The sequence below is a fragment of the Hemitrygon akajei genome, chromosome 1 (genome assembly GCF_048418815.1).
Source record: "Hemitrygon akajei chromosome 1, sHemAka1.3, whole genome shotgun sequence".
NCBI classification, from domain to species: Eukaryota; Metazoa; Chordata; class Chondrichthyes; order Myliobatiformes; family Dasyatidae; genus Hemitrygon; species Hemitrygon akajei.
Window position 1 is genome coordinate 210,457,085 of NC_133124.1, and position 15,324 is coordinate 210,472,408.

General features: G+C 44.6%; 1 protein-coding gene across 1 annotated transcript in view; it reads right to left on the reverse strand.

Annotated features, from left to right (window-relative positions):
- Nucleotides 1–4,921: 4,921 nt before the first annotated feature.
- Nucleotides 4,922–15,324, reverse strand: part of LOC140734991 (phosphatidylinositide phosphatase SAC2-like) — a 62,667-nt gene continuing 52,264 nt past the window's right edge. Inside the window, exon 15 of the mRNA XM_073059785.1 lies at nt 4,922–7,314. Coding sequence (XP_072915886.1) covers nt 7,016–7,314 — 299 coding nt within the window. The 3' untranslated portion in view covers nt 4,922–7,015. The remainder of the gene's footprint in view (nt 7,315–15,324) is intronic.

The window sequence follows — 15,324 nt, forward strand, 5'->3', positions numbered from 1 at the left end:
AGGAGAAAATGAATAAGAATGTTGGAAATACCTAGCAGGTCAGTCAGGATCTGTGGTGAGAGAAAAACAGAGTTAACATTATAGGTTGATGAGTTTAATTGGATCAAGTCAGTCTGACCCAATAAGAAAGGCTGGATATCTGAAACTGCTGAACTTAGAGTTGATTCCTGAATGCTACAATGTACCAAGGCAGAAGGTAAGGTGCTATTATGGAACAGAGAATGGTACTGCAAAGGAAGAAGTCCTTTTGCTCACAGTGATTATGCCAAACACAATGGCAAATCAAACAACACTCTTCTGCCTGTACATGACCTCCATTCCCTGTACATTTGGGGGTGGCATGGCAGCATTGCAGTTAGCATAACACTATTACAGTGCCAGCAGACAGGGTTCAATTCTGCCGCTGTCTGTAAGGAGTTTATATGTGCTTCCTGTGACTGTGTGGTTTCGCATCACAGTCCAAAGACGTACTGGTTAGTAGGTTAACTGGTTACATGTGTGTAATTAGGTAGAAGGGCTTGCTACCACACTGTATCTCCAAATAAATAAATTTCACACATCTGACTAATCAGCCTATTATACACCACAAACTTATCTGCTTCCATCACTACCACTGGGACACCACGGTAGCTCTGCAGTTAGCACAGTGCACCTACAGCTCACAGCATTCTGGAGTTGGGAATTCAGCTCCGGCGTCCTCTGTAAGAAAGTTTGCACGTTCTTCCTATGAGCGCTCGGGTTTCCTCCCACAGTCCAAAGACCTACCAGTTAGTAGGTCAACTGGTCATTGTAAATTGTCCTGTGATTAAGCTGGGGTTAAATAGGTGGGTTGCTGTGCAGCACGGCTTGAAGGGCCTATTCGGAGCTGTGTCACTAAATAATAAAACAAATACTGCTATCAGCCCATACCAGGCCCCCGCCACCAAAAAGCTTTCCCCACTCATCTCCTTTAAATTGTCCCCCTCTCATTTTAAATGCCTGTCCTCTAGCTCATTCGTTTGATACATGCCATGTCATGGGCTAGTAGTTGACATTTATGGGGAAAGCCATTCTGACTCTTCATTCCATGAGCTTATATTTGGATTTGTCGGAACAGAGTGAGAAATGTCAGTGTGGGTGCGGAATGGAGAACAGAAGTGACAGGCAAATGGAAGCAGAGGATCATCCTCGTGAGGGTGAGGGCAGGACATCCCGGTAGCCACCCATTTCAATTCCACTTCCCGTTCCCGTTCTTGACATATCTGTCTGTGGCCTCTGCTGCCAAGATGAGGTCAAACTCTGGTTGGAGGAGCAACATCACACACTCCATCTGGATTGCCTCCAATGATGGAATGAACATTGATTTCTCTGGCTGTTGGTATTTCAACCCTCTCCCCGTTCTGGTTACCCTCTCATCCCTTTACTTCTCCTCACCTGCCCATCACCTCCCTCTGGTTCCTCTCCTCCCTTTGTTCCCTATCAGATTCCTTCTTCTCCAGCCTTTACCTTTTCCACCTATCGCCTCCCAGCTTCTTACATCATCTCCCCTCCCTCAGCCACCCAGCATTCTCCTCACCATGTTTCACCTATCGGTTTGTAGTCCTCCCCCGCACCTTATTATTCTGACTTCTCCCCTCCTCCTTTCCAGTACCAATGATGGGTTTCAACCCGAAACATCGACTGTTTATTCCCCTCCATAGATGCTGCTTGATCTGCTGAGTTCCTTCAGTAAATTGTCAACTAATCTGCACTTGGTTTCTCCAGTGAGTTGGAGACCAGTGAGAACTGAAAGCAACACATTAGATTTAAGGAATTATCAATTAGGTATTAGTTTGCCTGGAAGGAATGTTTACGCCTCTGGATGGTGGAAAGCAGATAAAGGGTCAGGCATCGTATCTCCTGTATCGGCATGGGAAAGTGGAGGTGCAATACTTGCTCTTATTTATCTCTTCCATTTCCCCCATCCTGTCCCAAACACTCCTGCCAGGTAAAGCGCTTGTTCTCTGGTATGCCTTCCAGCTGAGGGTACGGCATGCAAGGCTCCCCACATGGCCTCCTCCATGCTAGAGTGACCAAACTCGGATGGAGTGACCGTTTTGTTGAGCGACGCATTCAGTCTGCAATGATGACCCCGAGTTTCCGGTCACCTCTCCCTTCGTGTCTCCACTCTCCATCTTCAACATCCGATGCTAAGCTCGAGGGTCAGCACCTCATCTTCTCACCAGACACGTTGCACCCCTCAGGCCTCAACATTAAATTATACAATTTCAGATGATAAACCTTTCCAGTTTCTGTCAAAGGAACCAGTTTTAGTACATAGTCATCAACCTGTAGTGTCGAGTCAGTCTTCTCTCTCCATGGATGTTACCTGATGAGTTGGATCTTTCCGGCATTCTCTTTTGGGTTGGGTGTCCACAAGATCCGGGTTTCATCTCTCATGCTCCCAGTGTTACTTTACCTTATCTTCTATACTCAAAGTTCAAAGAAAACTTATTATCGAAGTACATATATGTCATCATATACAACCCTGAGATTCATTTTCTTGTGGGCATACTCAATAAATCCATAATACAATAATAACCTCCTCTTAGAGGACCACAACCTTGTCATTGGGTTTAGAGGCTTGTGTACCTCATGACCCACAGAGCTATGTTGAATGGAGTCAGGGCTTTGTAACTTTGGCTCTTGGTAGGGTCACCCATGCCAAACAGGTCAAAGGGTAGAAGACAGACCTCCAGGTTAGGGGGTTCAGCTCAAGGCTAACAACCCTGACCAGTAAAACAAAATTGTTACGGAAACAGCAGTGAGAAATCCTTCTACATCCGAGTGTGATGGTATTTCTGAGTCTCCACCCAGGACTTTCATGACTGACAGTAGTGAAAACTGAGAGGAAGCTACTGACATGATGAGGGAAGGTGTGTTCATCACTAGAGATGGAGGACTTTCATTGCAGCCCTAAATGCCAGTGGCATTAAGGCAGAAATTATATAATAATAACCACCAAAATAGAATCAATGAAAGACCCACACCAATTGGGTGTTCAATCAGTGTGCAAAAGACAACAAACTGCAAATACAAAAGAAATAATAATAATAAAAAATAAGTATGCAATAAATATGGAGAGCATGAGATGAAGAGTCCTTGGAAGTGAGTCCATTGGCTGTAGGAACATTTCAATGATGATGTGAAGTTGAGTGAAGTTATCATTCTATCCTCTATTTGAATGAACTAGAATATAACAGCAAGGATATAATGCCAAAGCTTTCTGAGGCTTTGGTCAAACTGGCACTTGGAGTGTTGGAAGCAATTCTGGGCCCCTTATGTAAGAAAGAAGGTGCTGGCATTGAAGAGGGTTCAGAGGAAGTTCGCGAGAATGATCCCATGAATGAAAGGCTTAATATATGAAGAGTATTTGATGGCTCTGGGCATGCACTCACTGGAAGTTAGAAGAATGAGGGGGATCTCGTTGAAACTTATTGAATATGGAAAGGAGTATATAGAGTGGATGTGGAGAGGATGATTCCTTTAATGATGGCATTTGCGGCCAGTGGACAAAGCCTCAGAATACAAGGACGCCCCTTTAGAACAGAGATGAGGAGGGATTTCTTTAACCGGAGCTTGGTGAATTTGTGGAATTCATTGCCACAGATGGCTGTGGAGGCTAGGTCATTGGGTGTAATTAAAGAGGAGGTTGATAGGTTCTTGATTAGTAAGGATGTCAAAGGTTATGGGGAGAACACAGGAGAATGGGGTTGAGAGGGATAATATATCAATCATGATGGAATGGCAGAACAGACTCAATGGGCTGAATGGCCTAATTTTGCTCCTATGTCTTATGGTCTTAATTACAGTGTTGGCGCATGGCCAAGTGGTTAAGGCATTCGTCTAGTGATCTGAAGGTCGTTAGTTCGAGCCTTGGCTGAGGCTGCGTGTGTGTCCTTGAGCAAGGCACTTAACCACATATTGCTCTGTGACGACACCGGTGCCAAGCTGTATTCCTAATGCCCTTCCCTTGGACAACATTGGTGGCGTGGAGTGGGGAGACTTGCAGCTTGGGCAACTGCCGGTCTTCCATAAAAAAAAAACCTTGCCCAGTCTTGCGCCCTGGAAACTTTCCAAGGCGTAAATCCATGGTCTATCAGGACTAACAGAGGCCTACACACTTAATTACACCTCCATCAGACTGACTAGCTGCCATTAATACCTTGAGTAACTCCTCACAAACAATACTATCCATTTATCCTTGGTCTCCATCATATCACAGACATTGAATTGTTTCTTCTCCTTCTCCCTTTCTGTAATGTAAAATACTGACTGTTTTCTATTTTCTGCCTTCTGCAATTCTGATGAAGCATCTCCATCCTGAATCCTCAGTTCTGTTGCTCTCTCCACAGTTCTTGCCTTGACCTGTGAGAATCTTGTCGACGTGGCTGTTTCATGGACATCTCTAACTCTCCTAACAACCAGGGGCCAAATCAATTGATTGGAGTTCAATACTTTTTTCTTTGAGATTTTAATGGACGCCATTCACTTACTCAAACTAAAACTGGAACTTTCCTTTATGGCCTATTAAAACAAAAACTTCAAGCCATTTTATAAATTTCTTTCCCCAGGTAGTTAATCCGATCAATCATTCTAGTTAGCCCCTTCCCTCTCCCCCACCTATATTGCTGCACTGCCCTGTGTACACTTCAAACCACTTTCTACAATGTTGTTTACATTGTAAATACATGCTTGCATTTATGTATTGTGGATACTTTATTTCATAAAATTATGCATAAATACCATCTTGTACTCACTTTATTTTTATATAATTCTATATTCTGTGTAATTGTTAAATGTACTTTTTTGTTGCATGTCATACCTTGACTAACACACCACAGCAAATGCCTAATATAACAATTCTAGTTAGCCCCCTCCTCCCCAATCTCCCTACCCATTACCTCAGGCACTGCACGGCACTGTAAAGACTTTCTGTAATGCAGCTTCCATTGTAAATATCTGCTGGTATTTATGCAGTTATGCAAATTTATTCCATATCCATGCTTCTGACTTTATTGTTGTATAATTCTTTAATTTTTTAACTTCTAATTTTAGAGATATGGCACGGTAACAATTTGTTTCAGCCTAATGAGTGTCTGCCGCCCAACTGCACACACGCAACCAATTAAGCTACTAACCCATACACCGTTGGAATGTGGGAGGAAACCTGCGAGCCTGGAGTAAAGACAGGTGGTCACGTGGAGAAAGCACAAATGGCTGAAGACAGTGGCAGGAATTGAACCCAGGTCGCAGGCGCTGTAACAGTGTTGTGCCAACCACTACATCACCATTCTGCCCCTGATAATTGTACAGAACTTTTTAATTCTATATAATTGTTGAAAGTTGTTGCATGTCACGCCAGCACATCACAGCAAATTCCTAATAGATGTAAATGTATATGATGAATAAAGTTGATCCTTCCTGCCAACGACATTTTATAACCCCTTCCCACAAAGTACATTTCAGTGACTTCTAGCCAGTTATCTTTGACTTTATCTCCTCTTCTGCACCTGGGTGATCGGTAGACTATATCCCAGGTTCCTGAGAGCGCTAAGGCATCACGGTGCACTCCTTTACCACCATGTCTGAAGTTGGGAAGAACTCAGTCTCAATGCAGCATGGTCTAGTTGCCTTTTACCCAACCCATGCTGTAATAATATTCACGGATAGGAGCACAAAGCCAACACCACATCTCAATCAGGAGACTCATCTTTTCAATGTATTCTCGAGGATCAAGGATCACTAAATTCACCATATACATTTACATGTACTGGGGATTTTGGTTAATCAGGGCAGGTGCTTATTTGGGACAGCTCTGAACGAACAAAACCCAATTGAGAAAATCGCCACGATTCCCTTTGCTTGTTTGGGACACCATGCCGCTTAACTGGGGCAGGAGACTGTTGCTGAATGGTCTTTTAACTAGGGTCAATTGTGTGCACTTGTGTGGCCATTAGATACTACACTGTGCTGAAAAGTGAACAGTTTTTAAATAGCATCATTTGTGTGTGATTGTGTTTTCTCCCTGACAGCTGGCAAGAAATAAGCAGGAAGGAAATTCAGAACTGTTTTACTCACTGCGATTTCAGGCTTGGAGGGCTGCAAACGGCCGTGAGTGAAAATGAAACAACTTCACCACTTCAACAAGTTAGGAATTACAAAGAATTTGAAGTTATCAACAATCATCTTGAAGGTTACAACAAAAATGAACATTTGGAGGATGCAGTCATCAAAAGCATTGCTTGAAGGCGTGCCATTATCTGCACTAGATGTCTGCACTGATTGTGTTCATTTACAGTCAATCAAAAGAACACAGCAGCGTACATGGGATGAATTCCTCTGCCAATAACTATTAGGAACTAATACACAGCTTTACAATACTGTAGTAGTATTGATCATGTTCTGATGTATTCTGTATTTTATTTAAATACATAATTTATTACTCAGTGAAATGGCAATCTTTTTAACTATTTCCATGAAACTTACACTAATTGAGACAGCTGCTTAATTGGGCCAAAAATGTCCCAACTAATCGGAATCCCCAGTATTAGGAACTTGCTGTGGTGTGTTGGTCAGGCTCTGGCATGCAACAAAAAGCAACCGTTCAACAATACAACACAAACAAAATGTTGGAGGAACTCAGCAGGCCAGGCAGCATCTATGGAAAAGAAGCAACATCTGACATTTGGATCCTATTGAATATCGAAAGGCTTAGATACAGTGGACCTGGAGAAGATGTTTCCTGTAGTTGGGGGGGGGGGGGGAATGGTGATTAAGGACCAGAGTGTACAGCCTCAGATTACAAGAATGTCCCTTCAGACCAGAGATGAGGAGGATTTTCTTTAGCCAGTGGGTGGGGAACCCATGGAATTCATTCCCATGGAAGGCTGTGGATGCCAAGTCATGGGGTATATTGAAAGTAGAGGTTGATAGGTGTTTTGATTAGTAAGGTGTCAAAGGTTACAGGAAGAATGGGGCTGGGAGGGATGATAAATCAGGCACAATAGAATGGCAGAGCAGACTTGATGGGACCTGAAGCACATAGTCCTACTGAACGATTGATCTTTCTGAACAAAGAAAGGCTGGTAGACCTTGGATCACAATCAATGAAGAGCCAGCCTCCCAAACGCTTCTCAGCAGCTGGTATCAGCAGCAAAGTACAGTAAAGGATCAAAGCTTCAATTTCCTGCTTCTGGCCTCTCCGTTGTTCCTTGATGAGCAAAGCCTTTGCGAGCTTTTGGTTTTCAAGGAGTTTGTGAAAGCCTTTGGTCATCTGAAGCCCATGCATCATATCTGCGAGTAAACAGAAGACCTCCAGTTACTAGCATCGTGCCTGGTCTAGGATCTTGTCTGACCGCAAGACCCTGAAATGGATTGTGAGGACTGCAGAGACTGCTCTCCCCCACACCCGAGACATATAATAGAAACACTGTGTTTGCAGAGCACTCAGCATTGTCAGAAACACCCCCCCCCCCTCATCCATCCCATAGTCTCACTGATCTCTTACCATCACCCTGCAGTATAGGAGTGAAGATTGTTAGGCAGGGTAACAGCCTCTGCCCCCAGGGCTGAGAGACTTCTGAACATCCTGCCATTCAGTGCACTATTTATGACAGCACCAGTAGCAGAGTACAGTTTAACTATACGGTCGGCCCTCCGTGTCCGCGGGTTCCGCACCCGCAGATTCAACCAACTGCGGATCGAAAATATTCGGGAAAAAATTCCATAAAGTTCCAAAAAGCAAAACTTGAATTTGCCGCCCACCAAGCACTACGCGGAATCCACGCGGATGAAGTGATGTGTGAGCGTAACCTGCTGTAGCCTCCTGCCATTTCACTGATCCTCAGTCTCTTTCCAGCACTTGTTGCTTGAGCATTGTTCGCCTCGCATCTTGTTCGTTCCCGACTTGTGAGCAAGAGGAGGGAGCTTAAGGCTAGTAAGGGATGGCTGGCTAGCTATGTAAAGTGCTACAGCCTCAAAAACTTAAAGATCACGGGAGAATCGGCATTGGCTGATGCCAAGGCAGCATCAGCATTCCCAGAAGAGCTATGATGGTTGCGTCTGTACCGAACATGTAGAGACTTTCTTTTTCTTGTCATTATCCCCTAAACAATGCAGTATAACAACTATTTACATAGTATTTGGTATTATAGTAATCTAGAGATGATTTAAAGTATAAGGGAAGATGTGCGTAGGTTATATGCAAATACTGTGCCATTTTATATAAGGGATTTGAGTATCTGTGGTGGGTCCTGGATCCAATCCCCTGCGGATACTGAGGGATGACTGTATGTCCTATCTACACATTATGTCAACTTGCACATCTACACTATGGTGTGCATGGGATGTCCAGGGAAGGGTAGCGCCTCTGGTCCATTCCAGGGCCGCTCACTCACCTTTGGATCCCACTGGACACCCAGCTCTCACCCATGGCTCGAAGTTGCTGTTTATACACGATAGTGGCTACACTCCGGTACACTGCTTCCACAGGCGGGATAAAGCAGGTGAGAGTAGCCGGGCAGGCCTCGTACTCCAGTGAGTTAGCGACATGTCTGTCCTAGCTTGTGAAGTCAGATCTGGCGGACTGGGCAGATGAGATCTACAGAGGGCTCCAATGGTCAGGAAGGTGGTACTGCAGTGCTCTGTGGAGAGCGAAGGGCATGACAAGGCACTGAAGATGTCATGGTCATCCACTGCAAGCAAGGAAGACCCCATTTTGTGATGCTCGTTTGTACCACTGGACCCAGACTTCTGAGGTCGAGAGAGTGGATCTATGCCAGTGTAACCAGAGAGCCGTGCCTGTCACGTGACAGCACTGCCCTCACCTGGTCGGAGGTCACACCACCTGCCAGTCAACATTTCACCCCTCCCAACTAATCAATGCACACTTTAATTTGATTAACCCATCTAGCACTAAGCCGTTGGCCCTCTGGTGAATCACCTGGGCTGGACCCCCCAGCCCCCTGACCTATAAAGGATGCTACATGCATTTGGCTCACTCTCTTTTTGCCATCCTCGAGGGACCACCCTGCTTCACTCCAGGCTGAAGACTGCAGAACAGCACTGGAGACATATGGTAAGGTATGCATTGAATAGGGTTGTGGGAGCATTTATTGTTGTCCCTGTAGCAGAGAGCCGTGCCTGCCCATAGTCAAGTGGTGGCGGGTATCGTAGTTACTTTTCCCTTGCTTGTATGTGTACCTGTACTCTGTCCCCACACCGTTTTCCCGTGTATTGTACTGCCAACCCAACTTTTCCTACGTTCGTCTCTTCTAAGTGCGTTTGTGCAAATATTGTAGCTGCTTGTGTTGTTCCCAAGCTCTTCTCCCCTTGTAAATAAACTCCAGATTATTAAAACTGTGTGTCCAGAGCCCTTTCCTTTGAGACCCAAAGAATCGGACTCACTTCCATCACAATAGCCAGTGCAATGGTTTTTCTACTTTAAAAACTCTCACACACCGATCTTCTGTCATCATTGGACACGACAGACAACCACTACATCCACAGTGTACTTTTTCCATCTGTTAATATTACTGTATGTGATATATGTACTGTGTTTTGTACCTTAGTCCCAGAGGAACACTGTTTCATTTAGCTCTATACATGTGTATGATTGAATGACAATAAATTTGAACTTGAACTTGATATTGGACAGGCAGGTACTTATTAAGGACTAGGGTCATTCATAATGTTAAAAATAAAGTAATCTGGATGGTCCTTACTGGTACACAATCAGATAGGTCAAGCGAGCAAGGACCTTCCTCTTTGGAGTGAATGAGAATGAAAGATGACTTAATAGAGGTGTAGAAGATGACAAGGTGGGTTTCGGGGTGGAAATACATCTCTACCAAAGGAGATGTAAGGCGCTCCCTCCCTCTGCAGACCTGCCGGTCACTCTCGGGCAAGGTGTAGCAGACACCTTGGGGTCACGTGAGCCACGGGAGCAGGTGGTGGATGGTCGTCTGAGCAGCTGGTTACGTGACCACTGACATCAGGCAGACAATCTTTGAAGTGGATTGAGAATGGCTGGGGTTACCCGTCTTATAAAGACACTGCCCAGAAGGTGGCAATGGCAAACCACTTCAAAGACAAATTTTCCAAGAACGATCACAGCCAGACATGACTCAGCACGTAATGATGACAAGATGATAAGCAAGCAACATGAGTGGACAGCCAAAGGTTTTTCCCAGATAGAAGTGGATATTACAAGGGGGAAATTTTTAAGTTGATTGGAGGATAGTGGGAATCTCAGAGGTAAGTTCTTTACACAGAGAGTGGTTCATTCCTTATGTGTCATGTTGTATATCGTGAGCGATCATATCTTTCCCTGACTGTGATTGTTCTTCGCAAATCTTTCTTCAGAAATGGTTTGCCATTGCCTTCTTTTGGGTAGTGTTTGCACCATTGAGTCATAGAGCACAGAAACAGGCCCTTCAGCCCACCAAACCCATGCTGACCTCTTGGCATTAAAGCTACCCCATTCTACTTGATTCTCCCTTCACCTCCCTCAACTTTTCGCAGATTTCACCACGCATCCACACAATGGGGCAATTTACAGTGCCCAGCTAATTTGGTAGCCCACATCTTTGGAATGTGGGAGGAAACCAGAGCACCCGGAAGAAACCTGAGCAGTCAAAGGGAGATCGTGCGAACTCCACACAGGCAGCACCAGAGATTACAGGGGGGAGAGGAGGAGGTGTGGGCCACTAGTCCCCTCAATCCTGTCCAGTCATTCAGTATGATCAATGCTGATTTACACTGTCCTCAACTCCTCTTTCAAATATTTATCAGAATCAGAATCAAGTTTAATAACACCAGCATGTGTCATGAAGTTTGTTAACTTTATGGCAGAAGTACAATGCAATACATAGTAATAGAAGAAAAATTGTGAATTACAGTAAGTATATATATATATATTAAATGGGTAAATTAAGTAAGTAGTGCAAAAACTAGAAGAAAAAAGCAGTGAGATAGTGTCCATTCAGAAATTGGATGGCAGAGGGCAAGAAGCTGTTCCTGAATTGCTGAGTGTGTGCTTTTAGGCTTCTGTACCTCCTCCCTCATGGTAGCAAGGAGAAGAGGGCTTGACCTGGGAGATGGGGATCCTTAATGAAGGACGCTGCCTTTTTGAGGCATTGCTCCTTGACGATATCCTGGATGCTACAGAGGCTAGTGCCCATGATGGAGCTAGATGATAGATAGATAGATAGATAGATACTTTATTCATCCCCATGGGGAAATTCAACTTTTTTTCCAATGTCCCATACACTTGCTGTAGCAAAACTAATTACATACAATACTTAACTCAGTAAAAAAAAATATGATATGCATCTAAATCACCGTCTCAAAAAGCATTAATAGCTTTTAAAAAGTTCTTAAGTCCTGGAGGTAGAATTGTAAAGCCTAATGGCATTGGGGAGTATGCTGACTGAGTTCACAACTCTCTGCAGTTTATCTCAATCCTGTGCAGTAGTTCCCCCCCCCCCCCCCCACCCCCTATACAAGACAGCGATGCAGCAAGTTCAAATGCTCTCCGCGGTACATCTGTAGAAATTTGACATACCAAATCTTCCCAAACTCTTAATGAAATATAGCCGCTGTCATGCCTGTGAAGTCAGATCTGGCGGACTGGGCAGATAAGCAGATAAGTTGGCCGAGGTCTGATCTTCAGCGATACTGACACCCAGCAACTTGAAATTGCTCACTCTTTCCACTTCTGATCCTTCTGAGAGGACTGGTGTGTGTTTCCTCTTATTTCCCTTTCCACAAGTATGTGAAGAGCAGGAGGATAAGACGTGAGAGAATAGGATGAATCAAGTGTGACAGTGGGAAAGTGTGTATGGAACCACAGGAGATAGCACAGGTACTTAATGAATACTTTGCTTCAGTACTCACTATGGAAATGGATCTTGGTGATTGTAAGGATGACTTGCAGTGGCTGAAATGCCTGAACATATAGACATTAAGAAAGAGGATGTGCTGGAGCTTTTGGAAAGCGTCAAATTGGGTACGTCTCTGGGATCGGACAAGATATACCCCAGGCTACTGTGGGAAGCGAGGGAGGAGATTGCTGAGCCTCTGCCAATGATCTTTGCATCATCAATGGGGACGGGGGAGGTTCCAGAAGATTGGAGGGTTGCAGATGTTGTTCCCTTATTCAAGAAAGGGAGTAGAGATAGCCCAGGAAATTACAGACCAGTGAGTCTTACTTCAGTGGTTGGTAAGTTGATGGAAAAGATCCTGAGAGGCAGGATTTATGAACATTTGGAGAGGCAAAACACGATTAGAAATAGTTAGCATAGCTTTGTCAAAGGCAGGTCATGCCTTACGAGCTTGACTGAATATTTTGAGGATGTGACTCAACACATTGATGAAGGTACAGCAGTAGATGTAGTGTATGTGGATTTCAGCAAGGCTTTTAATAAGGTACCCCATGCAAGACTTATTGAGAAAGTAAGGAGGCATGGGATCCAAGGGGACTTTGCTTTGTGGATTCAGAATTGGCTTGCCCACAAAAGGCACAGAGTGGTTGTAGTCGGGTCATATTCTGCATGGAGGTCGGTGACCAGTGGTGTGCCTCAGGGATCTGTTCTGGGACTCCTACTCTTCGTGATTCTTATAAATGACCTGGATGAGGAAGTGGCGGGATGGATTAGTAATTTTGCTGATGACACAAAGGTTGGGGGTTTTGTGGATAGTGTGGAGGGCTGTCAGAGGTTACAACAGGACATTGATAGGATGCAAAGCTGGACTGAGAAGTGGCAGATGAAGTTCAACCCAGATAAGTGTGAGGTGCTTCATTTTGTAGGTCAAATATGATGACAGAATATAGTATTAATGGTAAGACTCTTGGCAGTGTGGAGGATCAGAGGGATCTTGGGGTCCGAGCCCACAGGACACTCAAACCAGCTGTGCAAGTTGCCTCCGTGGTTAAGAAGGCATACGGTGCAATGGCCTGAGTTTAAGAGCCAAGGGGTAATGTTGCAGCTATATAGGACCCTGGTCAGACCCCATTTGAAGTACTGTGCTCAGTTCAGGTTGCCTCACTACAGGAAGGATGTGGAAGCCATAGAAATGGTGCAGAGGAGATTTACAAGGATGTTGCCTAGATTGGGGAGCATGCCTTATTGAGAATATAGTGACAGAGGATGAGAGGTGACCTGATAGAGGTGTATAAGATGATAAGAGGCATTGATCATGTGGATAGTCAGAGGCTTTTTCCCAGGGCTGAAATGGCTAACACAAGAGGACACAATTTTAAGGTGCTTGGAAGAAGGTACAGAGGAGATGTCAGCGGTATGTTTTTTATGCAGAGGGTGGTGAGTGCGTGGAATGGGCTGCTGGCAATGATGGTGGAGGCGGATATGATAGGGTCTTTTAGGAGACTCTTGGATAGGTACATGGAGCTTAGAAAAATAGAGGGCTCAGGGTAACCCTAGGTAATTTCTAAAGTAAGGACATGTTTGGCACAGCATTGTGGGCTGAAGGGCCTGCACTGTGCTGTAGATTTTCTATGCTCTATGAAATCCACAATCAAGTCTTTGGTCTTGCTGACATTGAGTGCAAGATAGTTGCTACAACATCATTCAACTAGATGGTGTATCTCGCTCCTGTACGCCTTCTCATCACCAGTCAATACTCCCCAATGCCATTAGGCTTTACAATTCAACCGCCAGGACTTAAGAACTTTTTAAAAGCTATTATTAATGCTCTTTGAGATAGTGATTTAGATGCATATCATATTTTTTACTGAGTTAAGTATTGTATGTAATTAGTTTTGCTACAACAAGTGTATGGGACATTGGAAAAAAAGTTGAATTTCCCCATGGGGATGAATAAAGTATCTATCTATCTATCTGAGATTCTGCCAACAGTGATCGTGTCATGAAATATTTATCTACTTTCACCTTAAGTACCTGTGGTGATGGCACAGTAGCGTAGCTTTACGGTGCCAGAGACCCAGGATCAATTCCACTGCTGACAGTATGGAGTTCATACACTCACCCTGTGACCGTGTGGGTTTCCTCCAGGTGCTCTGGTTTCCTCCCACATTCCAAACACGTACAGGTTAGGGTTAGTGAGTTGTGGGTACTGGAAGTGTGAGCTAACCAGAACACAAACCTCCGACTGTTTTGGTCATTGATGCAAACGACGCATTTTACTGCATGTTCTGATGTCTTGATATACACGTGCCAAATAAAGCCAGTTTTATCTTTAATGATCTATCTTCCACAACTCTTTGAGGTAGAGAGTTCCAGAGACTCACCACCCTGTAAAAAAGAGACTTCTATGCACTGGCTATCTTCCCTCTATACCACTTACCACTTTCCAGCCCTGCCTCGCATCCTTATGCCATCAACCTCCCCTCTACACTTTCAGTCCCGACACAGGGCTTCAACCTAAAATGTTGGCCATACCTTTGCCCTCCCAGAAGCTGACTGACCCACTGAGTTTCTCCAGCAGTTTTTTTCCTTGCTAACTCCACCATGGACAGTCCCAAGCCTGGCTGTGAAAGGAGGAGGGTTAAGCACGTGGCTAGAACCCAATTCCGTACAAACCTAGCACTGCAGAAATGCCAACAGAAGCTCTAAAGACCCCCAACTTGGGATAGACCAAGAAGATGGTCTACACCTGGAAACAATGTGAAAGACTGGCCCAAGGCAGAGGACTCCGGTGATCACCTTTGAGGAGTCTATGCTCCAGTAGAGGTGTGGGGCTTAAACTAAGTTGTTTATTGCTTCAGTTTCTAGCATCTGCAGCCTCTTGTGTCTCCATCTATTTCCATAATCACTGTTCCCTCTGAGTCGTGCAACCGCACGGTAACTGAAATACTCTCACGCACATAGCCTTTGTTGCTGCACAGCGGGGATTTTTTAATGTAGTATTTTATTAAAATGCCACGCAACAGTCGTGTAAAGATTCTCCGCTCAGAGCAACGGCTGGTCTGCGCAATTGTAAAAACAAATGAGAGGGAATTTTGTCCATAATCCACAATGTCTGGGGCACTTTCTGTGCTCCAGACTTCTCTCTCAATATCACAAAAACAAAAGAGTTGGATGTGGACTACAGGAGCAATGGGGCGGGATCACCCCTATTGACATCAATGGATCTGGGGCTGAGAGGGTGAACAGCTTCAAGTTCCTCCGTATACCCACCACCGAGGATCTCACTTGGTCCGTGCATACCGGCTGTGTGAAAAAAGCACAAGAAGCCTCTTTCACCTCAGATGGTTGAAGAAGTTTGGCATGAGTCCCCAAATGCTAAAGTCTTTCTACAGGAGCAGAATTGGGAGTATCCTGACTG